This window comes from Dipodomys spectabilis, unplaced genomic scaffold (assembly GCF_019054845.1).
Source record: "Dipodomys spectabilis isolate Male_0828 unplaced genomic scaffold, ASM1905484v1 ptg000050l, whole genome shotgun sequence".
NCBI classification, from domain to species: Eukaryota; Metazoa; Chordata; class Mammalia; order Rodentia; family Heteromyidae; genus Dipodomys; species Dipodomys spectabilis.
The window spans coordinates 7741654-7765179 of record NW_024870727.1 but is presented as its reverse complement, the minus strand read 5'-3'; the positions used below and the strand labels follow the sequence as shown (position 1 = coordinate 7765179).

Genomic DNA, 23526 nt, shown 5'->3' with positions numbered 1-23526 from the left:
CCCCAGCTGCCATGCGCGGACTGGCCATTTTCCCTAAAGAGTAGAGGTAACCATTTCTCTTTCTAGCCATGTCTAAAAACAAGTCAGGCTGTACCGTATAAGATCTGTCCCTGTATCAGTGTGTGACAGAGCATAAGCTGAAGAGGAGGGTCCCCTGATTCCTCTGATACCCAGTGTAGTTCAGAGTTCTCCCATCTCCATGGGGGTTGGGGGAGGGGGGCGCTCAAGACTCTTCTCTAGCCCATTGTCAGAGTCCAAACCCGAATCCTTCATTCACACTGAAAACTCAGGCATTATTCCTTCTTGTCCTGCACCATTGAAACTCCAGCGTTATGGAAATATCACCTGAACCACTTTAAATGCTTGAAGGTCTCTCAAGTTTTATCAATATTCATATAAGTAAACACAGTCTGATTACCACTTACACCTCCACTTCCAGCATTTCACTGGTTAGTTGGAGATGAACGTCTCAAGAGATTTTTTTTTTTTTCTGCTCAGGCTGTCTTTGAAACTTGATCCTTAGATCTCAGCCTCCTGATTAGCTAGGATTACAGGTGCCAAGGGTGCCTGACTTCAATTGAAGATGTATTCCCTTCTTTTGTGTTTATTGACCTGACAAGCTTGCCCTGCTTGCCTGTTTGTTTGTTTTTTTGTCGGTCGGTCGTGGGGCTTGAACTCTGGGCCTGGGCGCTGTCCCTCAGCTGTTCAGCTCAAGGCGAGCGCTCTACCAGTTGAGCTACAGCGCCACTTCCGGTTTTCTGGTGGTTTTATTGGAGATAGGAGTCTCACAGTCTCTCCTGCCTGGGCTGGCTTTGAACCTCGATCCTCAGATCTCAGCCTCCTGAGTAGCTAGGATTACAGGCGTGAGCCACCAGCGCCCGGCCCTGCTTGCCTGTTTTAAGGCAACCCAACTCAGTCAATTACAACTCAGACTATGTGCAGAAATGTGGCTTATGTTAACTACTGCAAGGGAAACCACACTTTCCCAGCCTCAAATCTGAACACTGCTTTAAAATACATGATAATAGCATAGCTCTCGTTTCATGGAAGAGTCTCAAAATTGTCACTAGGACCAGTTCTTTCCCTTTGGCCTGTGTCCAGTGTTTGAACTTAAAACCTAACCTTCTCCTTAACTGCATACCTAATCCCCTGTCATACAATGGGCTTGACGCAAATATATAGTCTACTTAGGAGAAATCTCCTCTTGAAGAAAAACTTCCAGAACCATTCTTCTGTCCTATATCTTCTTCTTTTCTCTCTGGAATGCTTCTGCTTTGTCTTATAAACTCAGTGCATCTATTGATGTCTTACTTTGTGTTTTGAAATAAGGTCTCCATACATAGCTCAGGCTAGCTTGGAACTCCAGATTCCGGATGCTTAGGCATCCGGAGTGCTTGGATTCCTGATGTGCACCCACTTGTCTTCTTATTTTAATTCTTTATTTCTCTAAGCTTCCAACTCAAACGAGGAACAGAGTGTTAAGGATAAATGGACTCCTTTCCCTATCCCTTTTCTCTTCTTCCTTCCCCTCCTTTCCCTCCCTGCCTGCTTCCCTCCATCTCTCCTCCCTTCCTTCATCCTTCCCTCGCTCCTTCCTTCTCTCCCTTCCTCCTTTTCCTTCTTCCATCTCTCCCTCCTTTCTTCCCTCCCATAACATAAACAAGATTGAAGATGATTCCAGTGGAGTTTTCTTCTATTTAGCTAGCGATTCCTAACACATTGTCAGGCCCACAGCCCAATGAGGCCAGTGAACTATTTGGTACATGACAGAGCAGATACTGAGCTTTCTGTCAGCTGTCTTTGACCATCTGCCTGTATGGATCATTTCCTATGGCCTGTAATGATGTTATATTCAAATTGCCCTTGGCAGGAAAAAAAAAAAAGATGTCCACCTCAGTAGAGATGATTTATTTTAAGTTGCCCAATTTAGTAAGAAGGCTCTTTCCTGTTGAGCGTCAGTGGCTCAGACCTGTAATCCCAGCTACTCAGGAAGCTGAGGTCTGAGGATCAGAGTTCTAAGACAGCCTGGACAGGAAAGTCTATGAGACTTATCTCCAATTAACCAAAAAAAGCTGGAAGTGGAGCTATGAGTCAAAGGGTACAGTACTAGCCTTAAGTACAAAGCCCAGGACCTGCAGCCAGGCCTTGAGTTCAAGCCAGGACTGGCACACACACAAAAGAATCACCCCAATTTATTATGTCAATGCTGACTTACATTTGAATTTTCTCTCACCTTAAAGACTGCCCCTTGTCTCTCTTGGTATTGCTGTTTGCTTGTTTCTTTATTTTTTTTCTTTTGGGGCACTAGGGACTGAACTCAGGGCTTGCACTGCTAGACAGGCACTCTACCAAGCCTCCATCCCCTTGGTATTGTGTCTTAAATGCCAACAAGAGCTTTGAGGAACTAGTCTATTTTTAATAGAAAGAAAATAGGCTGGGAACCACCTCTTCCCCTTTCTCCCACACCTGCTGCTTGTATGACTGATCCTGGCAGGCTCTGGAGAAGGCCTGATTCTGAAGGGGAAAAGCCAGGACTATTTTTAAAATGTTGGTGAAAGCTGCGTTGTCAGCTCTCAGCTCTGGCAGACTTTTTCCTCCGGCAGCAACTCATGTTGGTGGGGCGGGCCTCTGTTCTCCCCTGATCGGCTGAGCCACTGTCCCAGATAACAACGCTTGTAATACGTTTAAACTGGAAATAACTAGGTACCTACTGTCAATGAAAGATTGACTTGAATTCTTGTCTATTATTTACTTTGTGTTGAATTTCACTCCATTACAATAAGCACATGATACACACACACACACACACACACACACACACATAGATATATCTATATATCTATATAAATATATAAAGTAAAAAACTAGCCAAGGGATCTAGCAGAGAAATGTCAATTTCTTTGTGGCAAACTCTTGAAAGATGAAAGTATGGCAGAGCTGATACTTACAGAGTACAACTAGTGCACTTGGCTCAGTGTTTTGAGTAAAACAACTTATTTACCCATCACTTCCCATCAATCACTACCATTATCCCCAATCTGTAAACAAAGGGAACCTATGAGAAGAGAGGCCATTTCCCTAGGGTTAAGCAGCAGAGTTGGGATTTTAATATTGCCTGATTTTAGAATCTATTTTTCTCTCTCTTTTTTTTTTTTCTGGCTAGTACTAGGGCTTGAACTCAAAGCCTTGAGCTCTCACTTGGCTTTTTCCATTCAAAGCTGGTGCTCTACCACTGTAATCCTAGCTACTCAATTTCCAGTCCCGCTTCCTTTTTGCTGTTTAACTGAAAGTAGTTAAACTTTTCTGCCTGAGCTGGCTTTGAACTTCAATCCTCAGATCTCAGCCTCCAGAGTAGGTAGGATTACAGGGGTTAGCCACCAGCACCTGGTTTACAAGCTCTCTTTTAATTGCCACATCATACTATTTCCTCCCATATAAGTAAGCTCATGGCCTGTAAATTATGTTATGCAATAAACCTGCTAAAATCCCAACATATTTAAATTTTATTTATTTATTATTTAATTTCCTAATAGATTATCCTCACAGTACCACTGGGTCTGAACTTTCTGATTTGTAAATTGAAATGATTAGACTGGATGTGCAGATTGTTATGACTCCAATAAGCAAATTCCTATTCCACTAAAAGACTCCTAGCATGACTTTCAATTAAGAACTAACATTAGACTGGACTGTAACTAACCTCCATGGAGCATGGTTCAGCTTCACACCTAATGCAGAAGCAGTGCCAGGTTTAATGTGTAAGGTGTAGGTCCCTTCCAACGGAATTATGGGAAAATCATTCCTTGACCCATCTGAGGAGACACAGTTATTATTTGTATAAATGAGTTTCAGAGAGAAAATGAACTGAATACAATTAACATAGGAAAGTTAATCCTACGAAGACCTAATTAGATTTGTATTGGAAAAGTCCTGATATAAAAGTCAGAGCCAAAGTAGGCTAGTCAGATCCCAGTCATGTATTCAGTAGCAAGCGGCAGAAATGCAAAGGCCAGCTTACCTGCACAGTAGCATGTACTGCTCCAGGAACCTGATACCTCAGCTCGTGGGCAGTAGTTTGAGACTTTGGAAGCAGGAAAGGATAAGAAAGGGACCGATATTTTGGTTTCATAATCTAAAATAGAGGAGAAAAAAACAGATGAAGAAGATTCACATGAAGAGTCCATTCTTCCCTATTTTGTAATTATAAAAGAAATTCAGGTTCCTTTAGGGTTAAAAAAAAATCAAGGGACATCTCTAAGGATTATAGATTACTTATTTTTATTTTCTATTTCCTTCCTTTACCCCTTGTAGCAAGCATGTATTGATTTATATTTGTAATAAAAGATTAAATGTAGACTATAGTTATATTGATATAAAATTGTAAAATGGATCCTTGTGTTGTAAGCTAATTTTCACTTTGTTGAGAATATCTTGCCATAGCAATTCGGCATTATTTTGTTCTTAACAACTTCATAGTAAAATAAAATGAAGCATTTCATATATTTCTAACTTATCTCAATAATTAAAAACAATGTCAAAACCAGGGCTGGGAAGGTGGCTCAGTGGTAGAGCGCTTGCCTTGCATGCATGAGGCCCTGGGTTCGATTCCTCAGCACCACATAAGCAAAAAGAAAAAAGCCAGAAGTGGCACTATGGCTCAAGTGGTAGAGCGCTAGCCTTGAGCTGAAGAGCTGAGGGACAGTGTCCAGGCCCAGAGTACAGGCCCCACGACCGGACCCCCCCCAAACAAAAAACAAACAAAAAAACAATGTCAAAAGACACGACTTTACTAGACTTATCTCTTCTTTTTTTCCTCTGTGTGTTGGTGTGGGGGCTTGAACTCAGGTTTATGCTCTTTGCTTGGCTTTCATGCTCAAGGCTGATGCTCTACCACTTAGCCACAGCTGCAATTCCAACTTTTTGCTGGTTGTCTGGACTTTTCTGCCAGGGTTGACTTCAAACTTGGATCCTCAGTTCTCAGCCTCCTGTGTAGCTAGCTAGGTTATAGGTGTGAGCCATCAGTGCCAGGCCAACACTTATCTCTAGGTTTCTAGATATTTCTAGGTTTCTTTAGGTTAAAGACTAAATACTTAAAAAACAAACTCACTCATGCTGTACCAATTTATCTTCCCTAGTATGGAATATCAGCTTATATTTTAAATCTAAATCCAACAGAAAAGATTAGCATTCTTTTGATAGTACTTAAATGAAAGGTAATTGTAGTTTATTTTCCCACATCCTCTAAGCTTTTGCGTAAAGTATTTGCATTATATATTTTTTTAATTTTATTTTTATGGTTATGTAAGTCAGTCAGATGATGAGTACATTTCTTTCTGGACAGTGTCATTCCTTCCTTTGCTTCCTCTTAGCTTCTATTATGTTTTTATAATGTTATATATGAATGGTAAGTGTTGTTTATATAACTTTTTCCAGCTTATCAGGCTGGGGGGCGGGGAGAATAAACCGAATCACTGAGTGTAAACAAAGTGGGGTTTGACCCCACCGGACTTGTGCTCCTTGGGGTCAGTTCTCACAAGCAATGAAGGGCAACTAAAGATGACATTATCCATCTGGAGAAAAGAAAAATGGCTCCCCCTCACCCTGCTCAGCTTGCTCAGAACCAGCTCTCAGTCCCCTTCCCAGTGCAGCTCTAAGACTGGAAGTTCCAGCCGCCTCATCTGAACAGGGCTCCCAGATCCTTCCAATCACCTACTGAGCCAAGCGGGGTAAATGCTTAACCATTACTGCACATCAAAGAGGTTAAAGGAAGAGGCCTTGGATCAGCAGGTGTTTCTCTGCACTCTGAATCATCTGTGGGATGGAAGTTCAGGAATATTTTCCTTTCCTTAATGCCCTGAGGCTTGGGCACGCTGACAGTGATGTATCCAGTGGGAGATGATGTCACAGCAATGACTACAGTAGCCTTCTCTTTCCAACCCTCTGCAATTCCCCTCTAGCTGGGACTGCCCATGGACCACCCAGGTGGACAGAGAAGCTGTGACACAACCAGTACCTTGGTGAAGTTCCAGCGCTGGATGAAGTGCCTGGCCACGTCTCGAGCTGCCCTTCCATGGACGGCGGAGGCAATGTCATGCCAGGGCATGCGTGGAGTGGCATACCTGTCAATGAAATCTGCCCAGGCACACCAGGCAGCAATCCATCACTGCCCTCTCTGTCAGGGACAGAAGCCCTCTGGCCCACGGTCACATCTAAGTGGTATCATAAAAAGTGTTCACGTTCACTATGCACATATTTCTTGGCTTGGTTAGAACAGCACTTTTCTAATTAAGCAAACACAAGCCTTAAACTGAGGAATAGTCTCCACCAACTTTCCCATTTCATGCATTGTCAGTCAACAGGCAAGGTGAGTTAGACCCGTTATCCAAGGCTGTGCACTGAATATATTTTTCTTGTTTGTTCTGTTAAAATAATGGCAGAGGGGCTGGGAAGGTGGCTCAGTGGTAGAGCGCTTGCCTTGCATGCTCAAGGCCCTGGGTTCGATTCCTCAGCACCACATAAGCAAAAAGAAAAAAGCCGGAAGTAGCGCTGTGGCTCAAGTGGTAGAGCACTAGCCTTAAGCTGAAGAGCTGAGGGACAGCGCCCTGACCCAGAGTTCAGGCCCCACGACCGGACCCAAAAAAAAAAAAAAAAAAGGCAGATTATATAGGCAGTGCCTATATAGTCTATAGGCTTGTATAGCGTATATAGGCCTCTTAGACCCTAAACACAATTATGAGGTGAAAATCGGCCATTCCAAAGGACAGAAGGGCATAAGGAAGATAAATGGAGAATGGCTATCATGTCCTGGAGACTTATCATTACCCTAAACTATGCTTACTAGAAACCTGTAGGGTGTCAGCTTTCAGACAGGCCAACTTTACTTTGTAATATTATTATTACTGTTATTATTATTACTACTATAAGGAAATGTCTTTAAGTGACCAAATCATGTTTACAAAATTGAATCAAACTTCCTTTTCAATCTTTGGTGTATGTGTGCATGGGGGTGGGTGTATGTGTGTATGTATCTGTGCACACATGCGCACATGTACATGTGCACACTAGTACTGGAGCTTGAATTCAGGGTCTTGCCCTCTCACATAGTTCTTTTGCTCAAAGTTGGAGCTTTACCATTTGAACTACAGCTCCACTCCACTTCTGGTTTTTTGTTTGTTAATTGGAGATAGGAGTCTTACTGACTGTTCTGCTTGGGCTGGCTTTGAACTGTGATCCTCAGATCTCAGCCTCCTGAGTAGCTAGGATAACAGGTGTGTGCCACTAGTGCCCAGCTCAAACTCTCAAAAACAAAGACAAAACACAGAATAACCTAAAAGCATTTAGATCCTACACATGCATACCCTTTGAGATGCTCAAGAGTAAAAGATTAAATACAACCTGCAGCCCAAACAACGATTCTCACCAGCAAAAGGCTTATCCAGTTGAACCCAGTCTTTGAAGACAAAATTGCAGTAGTCTTTGCCGTGCCAGAATCTGGTTTCCCCATGTAGCTCTCCCACACCTGTCTGTAGGCTGCGGATGGAGCCGCTGTCTGTGAATACAACAAGGTCAACTCAGAGCCTGGGCCATGTGAGGGGGCAAGGCTTCCTCTACTAAACACCTACCCAGGGCTTCATTGTCCTTCCTGGCTGCATGTGTCCATTTGATTAGAGGCTGGGGGATGACAACCCTTATAAGTTTCGTTTTGGTGGGGGGTGCTATGGTTCATTGTTAAACAATGACACTGAATATTCTCCAGCAGTTTGGGCTGTTGATTCTCACTGCCTACCAGAACATCAGATCAACAGATCCTGGGGGTTACCGTGAAAAAATAATTCCCAAAGTAAGACTTCAGCGAGCAGTAAAGGCAAGTGAGCGTGGAGAGACAAGAGATGTGGAGATGTCATCTCAATGTTTATAGACATGACGTCTCATGATTACAGACAGCCTGTGTGCCACACTCAAAATTTATCCAACATTAACTAGCCATGTGACACACTTAGCTTTGGGGTTTTTGCGGGGGGCATAAACACCTTCTATATAAAAAGAAGAAATCAAAATGGATAACAGCTTAGATGAGACTCTAAGATTTTATATTCCTAAAACTAAAGACAGTATCTATAAGATATACCTATATCTATATCTATATCTATATCTATATGTGTGTGTGTGTGTGTGTGTGTGTGTGTGTGTGTGTGTGTGTATGTATAACACCAACAGACAAAAGCTTCTGCTCAAGCATGAAAGCAACAGCCTGTGGTAGCATTCACAATGACCTTAATGAGACCATATCCCATAAGGGTAAATAAATACCTTGAGTTCAACAGCTGGTAAGTTTAAGAGTTATATCAACTATTGCGACAAATGAGGCAGAAGACTAACAGAACTACAACTCACAAACACAGCGTTTGGCAGAAAAAGCAGCACCTGATCAACAGACATAGGGTGCAAAAGTATTCTGTGAATGAATGGATGGATGGATGAATAGTACTGCTTGAACTGGCATTGAAGAGGCGTAGACTAACCATCTCCCCTCCCCACCAAACTGGCCCAGAACTGTTCATAGAAAATGGTGTAAAAGTCTTTCTTGTCAGGTCACCTACTGTCTACAACAGGGTCAGGTCCCAAAAGCTTCTTGTGCATAGGAGTTCTTCCCAAACCATTGTCATGGAACTTTCTGGTTCTTGTTTGCCTCTCTCAGCCCTAAAGCCCAGCACACCACACCATTCCTGGTATTTTGACAGGCTTGGCCTGGTTTGCATGCTCTGCTTTTTGTCTAGATTGTTCTTCCCTCCACATGGCCTGGTCTCCGGCCATCCTCAAGAGCTGGCCACGCTAGCTGTCATCTGCCCTAGAGAACCCTGTGAATCCAGACAGCGGGGTAACCATGGTCATCACTGTCCTCCGGACAGGAATTGCACCTCGAGGCCTCTGACTCTGTGGTTCCCCCATTACCCCCAGGAGGTTGTAGCTCCTCATAATGGGGACTGTACCCCTCACCCCCTAGGAAGCTTGGCAGCTAGGCGTCAATCAAGAAATATGTGTAGAACAAGTATGACTGTACATTATCAGACACAACTACAGGAAGTTCTCCTTATTCGTGGATTTATGACATGTTGTTTTGACCAAGCGCAGTCAAAAATTATCATAAAAAGTTTTAAAATTAGAAGCTATTTCCCCAAACCTCAAAATTTAAATGTTCACCCACATGTACATCATACAGCTCAGTTGCTCTGAAGAAACACTCAGCTGGTCCTGTTTTATCATCCATTGTATTTAAGTCATTGTGTGATCTGCTGAGGCTTCTGCCCTAAGTTTTGTGAAGAATCTGCCGCCCACAAAAGCAAATGGTATACCCTTTCCCCAACTCCCTCCAGAAAGCAGGGTAAAAGCAAACATGCTTAATTGAAGTGAACAAGTGAGATCTGTTGGTCAATCCCAGGACCTTGCTGGACACTTCGGCTTGAAAGTTTTATTTTTATTTATTTTTTGCGGGGGAGGGGTCCAGTCGTGGGGCCTGAACTCTGGGCCTGGGTGCTGTCCCTCAGCTCTTCAGCTCAAGGCTAGCACTCTACCACTTGAGCCACAGTGCCACTTCCGGCTTTTTTCTTTTTGCTTATGTGGTGCTGAGGAATCGAACCCAGGGCCTCATGCATGCAAGGCAAGCGCTCTACCACTGAGCTACCTTCCCAGCCCAGAAAGTTTTATTTAGAATTACGACTATCACGATAGTCACGAGTGTCCTTAGCCATCAAGCCTTCCCCAAAGGGTTCTGCTTCCTGTTTAGTTTCTGAATTCTAACATACCCCTCCCCTGGTCTTTTCTTTCCCACTTGCCTACCCCCTATCCTCATCCTCTCCACACCCTGCCCATCAGCACCACTTCCGCCACATTGGAATTCTGCCCATTGCTCTTTTGGAAAAGTTACTCCTATTCAGTTTTAACATGGCCCACTGGTACTCCCCAGTCCCATGCCTTTGCCTCTGTGTGGCCTCACCTTTAACCCTTTCCCCCAATGGGGATTCTATGGCATTTAGCTGGTGCAGGTGCACTCTCAGCCCGCCTTACAAGCCCTCATAAATTGGTACAGAGATGGCTCCCCTCACCCCACCTCACCCAACCCAATCTGCCTACACAAACTCATCTTTAAACACAACCGCTAATCCCCAAAAGCTCTGAAAAACCTAATTGCTTAAATGGTTTGCTTATAACCCAGATATTCCCAGGCCCCTGTTGGGAGGGTCACATAATGTATGGAGGAGTTACCCCTTTTCTAAAATCCAGAACCTTCTTTCTGAAGCATATCTGACCCCAACGGTGCTGCAAGAGATTATAGATTTGTCTGTCCCCAGCTCCACACTTAGGTCGGGAGTTGAAATAAATACTTGGGGATTTACGTATCTGTGCCCCAAACTTAAGTATCTACCTTCTGAATTTATGTCTCTATTTAGTTCCACTGGTCTTCAATGAATTACAAACTTTACAAATCCTGTGGTCTGGAAACTTGCTGTACTTTTGGATTGTTATCTGGGTCTACAGAGTTGTATTCCATCTATGGAGAAAGCTTCACCAGAAGTCCAGGGGACTGATTCTAGGCGAATCGCTAAGGTACTAGATGGTACAATGTAAAATAATTTATATAAATATATTAAATAATCCTCACTAGTCAATACTAAGCTCTTTGGAAGTGGTCTATTCATTGCACCTGAGAGAAAAGAGTTAAGAAATGGCTTAACTTTGTATTTATTATCTCTCTAGTTACATATTTAAGGACCTGTCTTAACTAAATTATAAACAAAATTCTACTCATTAGCTATTTAATACTGTGAACAGGGAATGGTCAGCAAACAAGTACTGAATGAAAGGGGAGTGAAATTCTAACTTTTTAAAAATAGATGCTATTACGAGATTCTAGTGGCTCATGCCTGCAATCCTAGATACTTATGAGGCTGAGATCTGAGGACTGAGACTGGAAGCCAGCCTGGGCAGAACAAAATCCAAGAGAGATCTCCAATTAACCGGCAAAAAAGCTGGATTGGAGGTGTAGCTCAGGTGGTAGAGCACAGCTGTGAGTGAAAATGCAGAGTAAGAGCACGAAGCATGAGTTCAAGCCCCAGTGCTGGCAGAATACAACAACAACAAAATAACAATGATAATAATAAAAATAGTATCAAGCAGATTTTGATCTGAGATTCTCCCTCTTACAACAAATTCTGAAAGAACAGATATTCTTCATGATAGCTTAGTAACTCTGAATTAAAATACTTATCATATGTTGGTATAATTTGTGGAGGGGAAGGGGAAAAACAAGTCGTTTAAATAAGGATACAGGTGGACCCATTGCAACAATGAGAAGTACAAGTTGTCATGTCAAAAACGAACTTTACAACTTTGGTGGGGGCGGGGGGAGGCTGGGAAGGGATGGGAAGGGGAAACAAAGGAGGAGGCTACAATGCTTAATAAGAAATGTACTCATTATCTTGCCCATGTAATTGTAACCCCTCTGTACAGTATGTTCACAATAAAAAATTTAAAAAAAATACTTATCATAGAAATCTAGGACTCCTCTTTGAGGGCTTTGCTGCTTTATCATGGCTTTCCTTTCACTTTCAAGTAAATTTATTCAGTTTAACTTAAAAAAAAATAAAATTAAAAGTCTGGTGCAGATGGCTCACCCCTAGCTACTTGGGAGTTTGAGATCTGAGGACTGTGGTTCAAAGCCAGCCTGGGCAAGAGTCCATGAAACTCTTATTTCCAACTAACCTGCAAAAAAAAGCCAGAAGTGGAGCTGAGGCACAAGTGGCACAAGCACTAGCTTTGGTGTGCAAAGCCTGAGTTCAAGCCCCAGAACTGTCACAAAAATAAATCAATACATAAATAAAAGAAGTCTAGCCAGGCCACTAACCACCTTGGAGATGAACTAACAGTAGTGCTTGCAGTCTCTATTTTTAACTGTGTGTAGAGATTCTGGGCATACATGTACAGGTTTCTGCCTCCCTCTTGGGTGAGGTAAATTGGGGACATTTCCACCTATCTTTGTACAGCTGGGGGCAGCACCCAACAGAAGCAGTCTCTCTAGAGACAGGACCCCAACATGATAACCAAGCATTTCCCCTTCCCAGCGGAGTGTCACCCCATGTTTATTTGTGTGACATATGTTTACAACATCACATAACTTATGCCTACAGTCATGTCCTTCATGGAAACTTGTTTTTCTAAAACAAGGAGCTCCAATACAGGTACAGGTGGGAACGTTTGGACTGAAGGAGGTACCCACACTAGAGGGCGGATGTGGGGTTGCCTCCTCCATTGACCTTCCAGAGTCTCTGGATAAACTCTAGACACTAGGGCATCGAGTTAGGGAAGCAGAGCTCTATGAAGATCAAAATATTCTTTGGCTTTTCTTCCTAAGCAACTCAATATTTTCCCCTTCTAATAAAAAAATACCTGAATTTGCAGCTGTATTTGGTCATGAGATAAATGACCATCTTTAGGTAGTCATGCTGGGAATCCACCTCAGGCTTGGGCTGCCTGGTGCTGTCCACTCCGGCTTTCTGCTTCATCTCAGTCCCTGGAACCCCTCCCGCTGGGGTCACGGATGGGGTCCCCCTGCCCCAGCTCCAAACCCAGCGCCTCAGCCAATGCTGCGCCCTCTACCCTCAGCATTAAGGCAGCATCTAACCTGCCTGTATAAACCTCAGGCAGAACCTTGTCTGCCTTGGCCTACCAGCTTTCAGTGACTCCCTCAGAAGCCACAATTCCTACAGAACCCTGGAAAACAGCATATAACCCATCCAGTACCTGCCTCTCTTAACTAACTTTTCCTGACAGTCTCCTCTGGCCACACCATGGCCCCTACCTTAGGGCCTTTGCATTCCCTGCTTCTCCTATCTAAGACAATCCCCCACACAGCCTCTTATTCCCATTTTTCTGTCCCTTTTGATCTGTGCTGACAACTTCATTGACCGCACAATGCCTTTCCATGTACTCCAGGCCTACAGGCAGCCTGGCACTCAGCCTATGTGCTTCTGCCAGCTCATTCCACAGTGAGGTTGAAATTTGCTTCTAAGCCGCTCAAGCCACACACTGGAATGGCAAGCCCCTGCCCTCAATGGTTCTCAAGTCTTCACCTTGAACACGTGTGGTCTGTTCCCCTGGACCTCAGACCACTCCTATCTCAGCCTCCCAAGCAGCTGAAATCATAGACATGTACCATTTCTCTCTACCCAATTAATGCATCTCTCTTTCCTTCTCTCTTTCTTTCCTTCTTTCTTTCACCTCCCCCTCCCCTCCCTCCCTCCTTCCCTTCCTTGGGTTATCAGGTTCACTGGCCCTTGCTGGCTTGACTGACTCACAGGCCTGACTGGCCTGATGCTAGCTGGGTTCTTTCTGCCCCGCCTCCTTACCCATGTGTAAGAGAGCCTTGGCCTTGGACTCTGGCCAACAGGTCAGTTTGGCTATGTCACAAATCTGTCTCCTGAACCCTGAGACACTGATAAGCTAGGAATTCTGGAGCAAACTGCTTAACATCCATAATCCTGTTTCCTGGGCTGAGGAAAGGAGATAATGGGTGACCCCAAGAACAGCCCACACGTAGGCAGAGGCCATGCCTAGAGTGGGTAGTGAGTGGTTTTACTACTGTCACTATGACCAGGACTTAGCCCTGCAGAGGCTCAGCTGCCAAATCCTCATTTCTTCCCACCACCGTAATTTACAGCCTGATTTCTCTCACAAAGTCATTAGACTTCCATCTCCTTCTTTCCTTCCCTCCCTCCTTCCCTCTCTCCCTCCCTCCTTCCCTCCCTCCCTCCCTTCCTTCCTTCCTCCCTCCCTTCCTCCCTCCCTCCCTTCCTTCCTTCCTTCCTTCCTTCCTTCCTCCAGTTCCAGGACTTGAACTCAAGGCCTCATGCTCTCATTTAGCTTACCACTCACAACCAGTGCTCTACCACTTGAACAACACCTTACAGCCCAACATTTTGCTTGTTAATTGGAGGTGGAACCTTACAGACGTTTCTGCCTGGGCTGAATTTGAACTGGATCCTCACATCTCCTGAGTAACTAGATGTGATTCACACATAGCCCATGATACTCAAAGGCCTTCAAGATTTTCAACCAAATTAAGTCCTACATGATCGTATGCATCATCCTAGGCTTACATCAAAAACCACATCTAGCTAACTGAGGGATTTTCAATTTTCCATCTAACACCTTTGTTCTCATTTCTAACACCTGTACCACCTATCCCAATCTCTCTCTCTCTCTCTCTCTCTCACACACACACACACACACACACACACACACACACACACCACACCACACCACACCACACCACACCACACCTAACTACTGGTGGGCTCAGAGGAAGACCTTGCCTTCACTGCTAAAGGACGCTGTTGGGCAGCAGCAATCCCAGCCGTAAGGGACAGAAGATTCCCCACATTCTATGAGGCACAGAAGTCACATGAGCAGAAAGCCAATCTGGAAGCACACTTGCTCACTCGGAGCCCAAGCAACAGACAACTGAACAAAAGCAGAAGCCTGCGGAGCTGTGCCACATTGGAGCCATGGCCACTTACCAAGGCGGGGTCTAGTGAGGCCCTGCTCAGACCCACCGCAGGGTCGGAAGAGTTTCAAGTGAGGCTTGAAACCATGGATTAAAGTCTGATGACTTCTGTAATGATTAAGATAACCTGGGGAAAGGTGAGAAATCTTTTTTTTCCAAAAGAATATTGATAGGCATACCAACTTTTCGAAACTGGAAGGCAAATTCAATCATTTTTTTTTAACTAGCAGGATTACTAAAAGCAATCTGTGCAAAAGAAGCTGCCGTGTTAAGACATATTTGATAAGAGATAAGAGCAGTAAGAGATGTAGACTATTGATGGCTGATGATAAAAGCTTAATATATATAGCGGAACAAAACAAAAAGTTGTTTTTTTTTTTCCCATAGTACTGGGGACTGACCTCAAGTCCTGATACTGCCTAGGCAGGTACTCTACCACTGAAGCCACAATCCCATCCCTTATTTTGCTTTATTTTTGGATAAGGTCTCTTGTTTTTGCCAGGTGCTAGTCTTGAACCCCCATCTTCCTATGTCTGCCTCCTGAATAGCTGGGATTACAGATATGAAGTATAAGTCCTGGCTTGTTGGCTGAGATGACGTTCTGCTAATGTGTTGTAAGAGTCCACCTCAGCTCAAGAGCCTCTTGATCTCAGTCTCACAAACAGCTGGGATTACAGGTGTGTTTTGTTTTGCCAGGTATAAGAAATGAAATTTCTAAGGAAAGCTTAGAAAATTTCTAAGAAATTGTCTAATACCTTTCATTTTCCTTGATAGCCTGACATAGTTTAGGAAACCTTATTCAATATACTACCATCAAAAGTAGAAAGTGGAAGTAGGGATACTCTGTGAAAAGAAAATCTGAAAAGAAAAAAAAGTGGGGGGCAGCATGATGCTGAACAGGATGAGGCAGCGGCCGGTTCACCTTGCTCATTTTTACTGCATGACAGCAAGACAGATTTGAAGACAGGTATGTCAGTCGGGTATAATGAGTGGCTCATGCCTGTAATTGCAGCTGCACAGGAGGCACAGACAGGATCATGAATTTGAGACCAGCCCTGGTGAAATTTGAGACCCTGTTTTAAAAACAATGCACATGGATCCTATCCACAAGGAGGAAGGAAGGAAGGAAGGAAGGAAGGAAGGAAGGAAGGAAGGAAGGAAGGAAGGAAGGAAGGAAGGAAGGGAGGGAGGGAGGAAGGAAGGAAGGAAGGGAGGGAGGGAGGGAGGGAGGAAGGAAGTGAGGGAGGGAGGAAGGAAGTGAGGGAGGGAGGAAGGAAGTGAGGGAGGGAGAGATTGAATGAAGGGAGGAAAAAAGAAAGAAAAGAAAGAAAGAAAGAGAGAAAAAAAGAAAGAAAGAATGAAAGAAAGAGATAGAGAAAGAAAAGGAAGGAGGAAGAAAGGGAAGTAGGGAAGGAAGGAAGGAAGGAAGAGATAAAAAAGACAGAGAAAAGAATGAATGAATGAAAGAGATAGAGAAAGAAAAGGAGGAAGGAGGAAGAAAGGGAAGGAAGGGAGGAAGAGACAAAGAAAGAAAGAGAGAAAGAAAAGGAGAAAGGAGGAAGAAAGGGAAGGAGGGACGGAGGGAGGAGTGAGGGAAGAAGGAAGAGAGGGAGGGAATGAGAGAGGAGGGAGGGAGGGAATGAAGGAACAAAGGGAAGGGAGGGAGAAAGAAAGAAAGAAAGAAAGGAAAGAAAGAAAGACAGGAAGGAAGGAAGGAAGGAAGGAAGGAAGGGAGGGAGGGAGGGAGGGAGGGAGGGGGGGAGGGAGGGAGGAAGGGAGGAGGGAGGGAGGGAACAGAAAAGCTGCCGTGACTTTCTATAGAGGTGGTAAAGATGGAGACTCACTGGAGGCGCTGTCCACGCTGCTCAGGCTGTCCGCGTTGTGCAGGTGGTGTAGGTGCAGCTGCCGGTACAGGCTAAACTTGGAGAACTTCCTGGACTTCCCGATCCCTTTCAGTCTGGAGTCTGCGTCGTCAGCACTTCTGAGGACGGGCAGGGCTGGAGGGCTGTCCACTCGATCTTGGAGGCTGAGGGAGTCCATGGACCCTGTGACTGGAATCTGGGGAAATGGGAGGACAAGACATGTGGCCTGAGCTGTGCTGCCCTGGGACCCCTTGTCCAGAACAGTTGGGGGAGACTGAGGTAAGCCTGAAGTATTCTGGATTCCTGAAATCATCTCCACAACCCTGAGGATCCCAGAAGGGCCACTGAGGCCCGAAAGCCACCTTTCCATGTCAACACACTGGCCACACCATCCACTTCTCCCTGATCTACACAGCAGGTCTCATCCTCTTGGCCATTGAGGCCCTGCCCACAGCTCAGTAAGGTCTTCCCCAGAAAGCTGCCACCAGCCCCGGCTCTGCACCTGAGGGAGCCATGACAAAGTCCACCAGTCCATCTCTCCAATCCCCAGCTACCACGGCAGCCTTGGGCAGATGCTGGAAAGCCAAGAGTTTGTCGTCCTCCAAAGGAAAGGTACTTGGAGAAGTCATCGATTGACTTTCTGCCTAAATTCAGCTTCTCCTACATCATCCCCAACAGCCCTAGCCTGTTGGCTTGCACACTTGAAGTTGTAAGGTTCCAGAATCTGTGGTTAAATATGTGTCCTACCCCTGAGACATCTCCTAAGACACACCTGCGGCCCCCATGCTGCTTTTCAGGTTACTTCTGGCTAGTTAACTTGCATCTTCACTCCCACACATTTTTGTTCATGAACCTCCTTTTCCAAATAGAAGAGAAATCTTGGATTTGAATAGGAATCCCAGGGGCTGAATATGAGCTCCAAGCGTTGGGGTCATGGAGGTCGGGGGGTTGGGGGAAGTTGGACCTGTGAGACTTGGGCCACTGGATGCCTGACCAGTGCCCTCAGCCCCTCCATGGACAGGCCAGTCCTCTCCATCAGTCAGTCAGGCCACAGGTGCACGTGGACAGACAGACCAGAGTCATTCACTCCATCCGTAAAAGGGTCCTTCACCCACCGTGAGAGAGCCAAGGGATGGCCCTGAAGTGACCCTCTTCACGCTGCCCACATCGGTCAGTCTGTGTTCGTGGTCATCCCACCTCCCGTAGGCCAAGTCAATGCCACCCACAAAGGCTATGGACTGGTCGATGATCACCAGCTTCTCATGGTGAGCCCATAGGTAGACGCTGGAGGACACATGATCCGGGTGCCTCATCACCTTGAAAGAAGAGAAAAACCTCCATGACATGCTTCGCCCAATGTCCTTCATGGCATTATTAAATAGTTCTGCTTTCTCCTTGAAGAACTTTTTTTTTTTTTAGGGCCAAGCATGGTGGCTTGTGCCTGTAATTATAGCTACTCAGGAGGCTGACACTGGGAGGACCCAAAGTGGAGGCCAGCCTGTGCAAACAATTATTGAGACTCCACCTTAAGGAAGCTGGGCATGGTGGTTCACACCTTAGACCTCAGATCAAATAAGAGTTGAATACAGGAGTATCACAGTTCTAGGCTAGATTCAGATAAAACGTGCATGATCCTTTCTGAAATATTTTAAAATAAGACTGAGAGTCTAGCTCAGTGGCAGAGTGCATAAGGCCCTAAGTTCAAGCCCCAGTACTGCTCCCCGCAAAAAACCATTTTTTTCAAATAATTCAAATACATACATACATACATATACATATATATGTACCAAACAAGGCCTCCAAATCTGTAACTTTATTCTCAGTATTATCAGTGTCATTTGCAAGGAGGAGGGAATGCAAGGTCTCACTGTGTAGCCTAGGCTGGGCTTAAAGTTGATATCCTCCAACAGTCTTCCAAATATTGGGTTATAGGCACGTACCACCACACCCAGCTTTTATCTACTTTTTATATCACCAGCCTAGATGCCATATGTCATTGGACTTAAAGTCTGATTACACATTAAAACCACTCATGTTGATAGCTGTTGGCCCCTTTCCCCTCTTTAAGGATCTAGTTGTATTTGTTTTTAACTCTAAAAATATTTTATCAACATCTACCTCAGGAAAAATTTTTTTAATATTTTGGCAACCGCTGGATGTAGTGCTATTGCTATTTTAACAGCTCTCCATTTAAAAGGGACTTTGAGAAGTTAGGAACTTTCTGCTCTCAGATTTCCTGAATGACCCAGTCACAACTCTCTGAATTTTCACAGGGTTTGAAGTAAGAAGATTCCAAAAAGTTAGGTTGTTATTTTGAGCTCTTCCTTCTTCTCAAGCACAGCATTTATTCCTATAAACTTCCCCTTCTCGAGCTGTGTCTCCCAAGTTTGGGTATTTTACTTAACCATCATTTGTGTCTAAAGATAAAAGTTCTTGTGATTTCTTCTTTGGTCTATTTCTTGTTTAACATATTTAATTTTGACAAATTTTGTGAATTTTCTAAGTCTTTTTTCTGATTTCCTCCTCTTATGGTTGGAGATGCTCATATATTTCTCCCTTCTAAACTCCAGGAAGATTCAATTCTGGACTAACGGGATCTCCTAGAAATGTCCACTGTCCCACACATTTGAGAAGAATGTGTGTGTGTGTGTGTGTGTGTGTGTGTGAAAGAAAGAGAGAGAGAGAGAGAGAGAGAGAGAGAGAGAGAGAGAGAGAGAGAGAGAGAGAGAGAGAGTGTAGTTATTGAGTAGTACACTCTCCATATGTCTGTTAGATCAAGTTGACTTATTGTGTGAAGAGGAGGAGAAGGACGAAGAGGAGCAGGAGAAGGAGGAAGGGGAGGAGGAGGAGGAGGAAGAGGGGGAGGAGGAGGAGGAGGAAGAGGAGAATGTAGAGATGTATTCCTCTGAAGTGGCGCTGTGGCTCAAGTAGTAGTGCTAGCCCTGAGCTGAAGAGCTGAGGGACAGTGCCCAGGCCCAGAGTTCAGGCCCCACGACCGGACCCCCCCCCCAAAAAAAAGAGATGTATTCCTCTACATATTTTCTGTCTTGTTATGTTATCCATCATGGAAAACTCGGTATTTAAGTCTCCAACTATTATTGCAGAATTCCTTTCCTCCCTTTGGTTCTGTTTCTCTTCAGAAAGTGTGGTGATCTGTTATTTGGTACAGCAATGTTTATAACTATTGTATCATCTTGCTGTACTGAATCTCCTATTAATATATAAGGTCCTTTGTGTCTGTGGTAATCTATTTTTGATTTAACATTTACTTTATCAGATACTAGTTTGATCACTCTGCTCTCTTTGGACAACTAGCTGCATGGAATATATTTTCAAACTTTCATTTTTCCCTATCTGTGTCTGGAGTGCTATGAAACAGTATGGGTACCACATATTTTTAATTGGTTATATTTTATAATCCATTCTGGTGATCTTTCACTTTTGACTAAATAGCATTGAGTCCTCAGAAATAAGACAAACCTAAAAAAGACTCAGACAGAATAAGAAATGTTGGTCATCATCAGAAAGGGCGCAGATACCTTTATGTTGGGGTGCAGCCTCATTAACGCCTTCTTGCTATATTCACTGTTGATTCCAAGTGCAAGCTCCACCTCTTTATAAAGCATGATGAAGATCCGCACTCCCTGTTGCTGTTCCAAGAGAAAACAGAGGGGAGGAGGGATAAGCGTCTCCAAGGAGCCATGACTTCCCCATCTTCTCCTCCTCTGTGTTGGATTCCCTCTCTTCTATAACCTGGCTATTTAATGCAAAAGGCAACACCAAGAGTGATACATGACTATATATTAAGACCCATGAAAATGCAAAAGATAGAAGATTATCTCTCAAGCTAGGAACTGGTGGCTCACACCTGTCATCCTAACTACTTAGGAGGCTAAGATCTGAAGATGCAGTTCAAAGCCAGCCTGGCCAGAAAAATATGTAAGACTCTTCAACTAACCAACAAAAAATAAGTTATCTCTCTTCCATTCCTTGTGTGTGTGTGTGTGTGTGTGTGTGTGTGTGTGCGCACGCACGTGCACGCACGTGAGCTGGTAGTAGGGCTTGAACTCAGGCCCCTGATACCTTCACTTGGCTTTTCTCCTCAAGGCCTCACTTGCATATAATTGAGTCACACCTCCACTTCTAGATTTTTGGTGCTTCCTAAGAAATAAGAGTCTTACAAACTTCCCTGCCTGGGCTGGGTCTATTTGAACTCAGATCCTGAGATCTCAGCCCCTTGCATAGACAGGATTACAGGCATAAGCCACCAGCACTTGGCCGGCATTTTATCAAATGAATGGCCAACCAAGGCCATGACACCGTGTGCTGCTTTGGGGAACATTCCTAAGGAATATTCCCCAGGATCAAAAGAGGAAAAAAATTTATTAAAAAGAATATAAAGACTATAACAGCAGGACAGCACTTGACTAGCATGCATGGGATCTTGAGTTCGATCTTCAGTCCTAAAAAATAAAATTAAGCTGGGTGCCAGTGGCTCACACCTGTAAACCTAGCTACTCAGGAAGCTGAGATCTGAGGATTGAGGTTCAAAGCCAACTAGGGCAAAATAGTCCCTGTGGGGGGAAAGAAAAACCCAGAAGTGGCACTGTGACTCAAGTGGTAGAGCACTAGCCTTGAGCTGAAGAGCTGAGGAACAGGGCCCAGACCCGGAGTTCAAGCCCCATGACTGACCAAAAAAAAAAAAAAATTAACTTTTGCTACTACTGAACTTGTTTCCACTCATCAACACTTTTTTTTTTTGGGGGGGGGGGGGGGTTCCGGTCATGAGGCCTGAACTCTAGGCCTGGGCACTGTCCCTCAGCTCTTCAGCTCAAGGCTAGCACTCTACCACTTGAGCCACAGCGCCACTTCCGGCTTTTTTCTTTTTTGCTTATGTGGTGCTGAGGAATGGAACCCAGGGCCTCAGGCATGCAAGGCAAGCGCTCTACCACTGAGCCACCTTCCCAGCCCCTCATCAACACTCTTAGGTTCATTCTCTCTCCCACCCTTCACCTTGCTGCAGCCCTCCCTCCCCTCCTCCCACAGCATCCCTCCATCTGACTCAGCCTCTCCCTCCCTGCATACCCACTTACCACCCTCTAACTATCTGAATGAAGCTTTGCAGGATTGTTCAATTTTGTGAATGGAAACAAATTAGACAATCCATCAAAAGGATAATCACAACGAAACAACCCTCCCCACCCCCCACCGCCCGAAACAGCATTTGAGCGCTATCTAATTTCTTTAATTAGACATGAATATTAATATAACCCAGATCTAGTCTATTTAGTTTAATTTAGTCAAGGATCCATTATTTAAACAGAATTCACTAACCATGTAAATGTTGTCACTGGAGAGCCTGCATGGCTGTGATTATTTACTTTTTCTTACAAAAAGACCACAGTCAGTGTTTGCTCACAATCTACAGGAAATACTTCACGTTCTAACTGTGACATGCCCCGAAGGAGCCGGGACATCTTTGATTCTGTCCTTCTCCCACAACATCCCAACAAGCAGACACCCATCTCTGGGTTCCATTTGTCTCCTACACATGTGATCACATAAGGAACAAAATAAAAGTCTCTGTCTTGTTTCCCCGTTTATTATTCAATGATGAAGTTTTATTGCCAGTATTGGCCTATAAAATTAACTGGCCATAACTATCGAGCAGAAATTACAGATGGTAATATAATTCATGTTGCGAATTAGGTAGCCTCAAGTATTTATCCACTCAAAAGTAATAAGAAAAACAGTAGAACCAAACAAACCAGGAAACAGTAATAATCCTGATTGTTGCCAAACTCTAAAGCAAAATGTTGAGACTTCAGAGGCAGCATTCAAAAATTATAGCTTTTGTTAGTAAAACACTTACTGCTTTTCGTTTAAGAATGCAGTCCAGCCTCCAGCGATTTCCTTCAACCACAGGTCGTTTCAGGAAGATTTCTGGACTCAGCCTGAAGTCATAAAACCAAGTAAAAATTGTAAATGTTTTACTGTGTCATCAAAACCAATCACAGTTTCTCAGCAAATGCTATTGGCACCCTCCACTGTGGTAGGTGACCTTTATTGTAGATTACTGGAGTTGCCATGGGACATGAAGGAAGAAAAAAAAAAAAACAGAACTTTATCCATATAAAACATTTATTTCAGTGAGGGTATAGCCCAGTGATAGAGTATAGAGTATCTATGTGAACCTGGGTTCAATCCTCAGCACCAAAAAAATAAAATAAAAAATAAAAGCCTACCTCAATTTCTCTTTTATACACATGTAAATGGCAGTACTGCTGGTTGCCAGCCCAGTGTCCACACTCCCATGATTGCTGTTAAGGCCTGTCTCCTATGAGGCATATGTATATTCTAAATACTAGCTTTCTTAGACTCTTGTGCAGCTAAAGCAAAGGTGAGGTGGTCCTGGACAATGAGGTATGTAAGACAGATTTTCCTGGCCAGCTGCTGGTGGCTCATGACCAGAATCTTAGCTACTCAGGAGGCTGAGATCTGAGGATCACAGTTAAAAGACAGCCCAGGCAGGAAAGTCTGTGAGACTCATTTCTAACCACAAGAAAACCAGAAGTGGAGCTGTGACTCAAAGTGCTAGAGCACTAGCCTTGAGCAAAAGAGCTCAGGGATGGCTCCCAGGCCCTGAGTTCAAGCCCCATGGTCAACAACAACAGAAAGGACTTTCCTTCTTAATGGAACACACACACACACACACACACACACACACACACACACACACACACACACACACACACACACACACACACCACTGCAAGTACATATGCGCAGGAGCACAAGCATGCCACACCAGCAGAAGGCACTTCCAGCATCAGGCTGCATGACACTTGAAGAGGAGCAGCCACATGAAAGTTCTCAGGGAAAAAACCAGAGTCCTCTGCAATAAACTAGTCATGTCCCCAACCTTCAGCGCTGTTCCAGTGACTGAGACAAATCCTCACTGTTCCAGCCTCCTTCAAGTGATCAGAAAGCAGCCCCAGAGTCTACAGGGCCTGGAGGGGGGGGCCTCTCCCTCTGAACAGGGAAGGAGGAGGGACCCAGACACATGAAACTCTCCAAAGGCAAGAGCAATCCCTGGGCTCTTGT

The 23526-nt window shown here is 44.4% G+C and overlaps 1 protein-coding gene across 3 annotated transcripts in view; it reads right to left on the bottom strand.

The window, feature by feature from the left end:
* Window positions 1-23526, bottom strand: part of Pld1 (phospholipase D1) — a 121713-nt gene that overhangs the window by 41316 nt on the left and 56871 nt on the right. The window contains exons 12-19 of one of the 3 annotated variants that reach the window (XM_042678906.1): window positions 22295-22376; window positions 19962-20072; window positions 17534-17738; window positions 16405-16614; window positions 14574-14687; window positions 7421-7549; window positions 6014-6132; window positions 4019-4132 (exon numbers count right to left, since the gene is read on the bottom strand). In XM_042678906.1, the coding sequence (XP_042534840.1) occupies window positions 4019-4132; window positions 6014-6132; window positions 7421-7549; window positions 14574-14687; window positions 16405-16614; window positions 17534-17738; window positions 19962-20072; window positions 22295-22376 (1084 nt within the window). Of the gene's footprint in view, window positions 1-4018; window positions 4133-6013; window positions 6133-7420; window positions 7550-14573; window positions 14688-16404; window positions 16619-17533; window positions 17739-19961; window positions 20073-22294; window positions 22377-23526 lie in introns of all 3 variants that reach the window. The other 2 variants (XM_042678905.1, XM_042678907.1) reach the window with 2 other exon arrangements.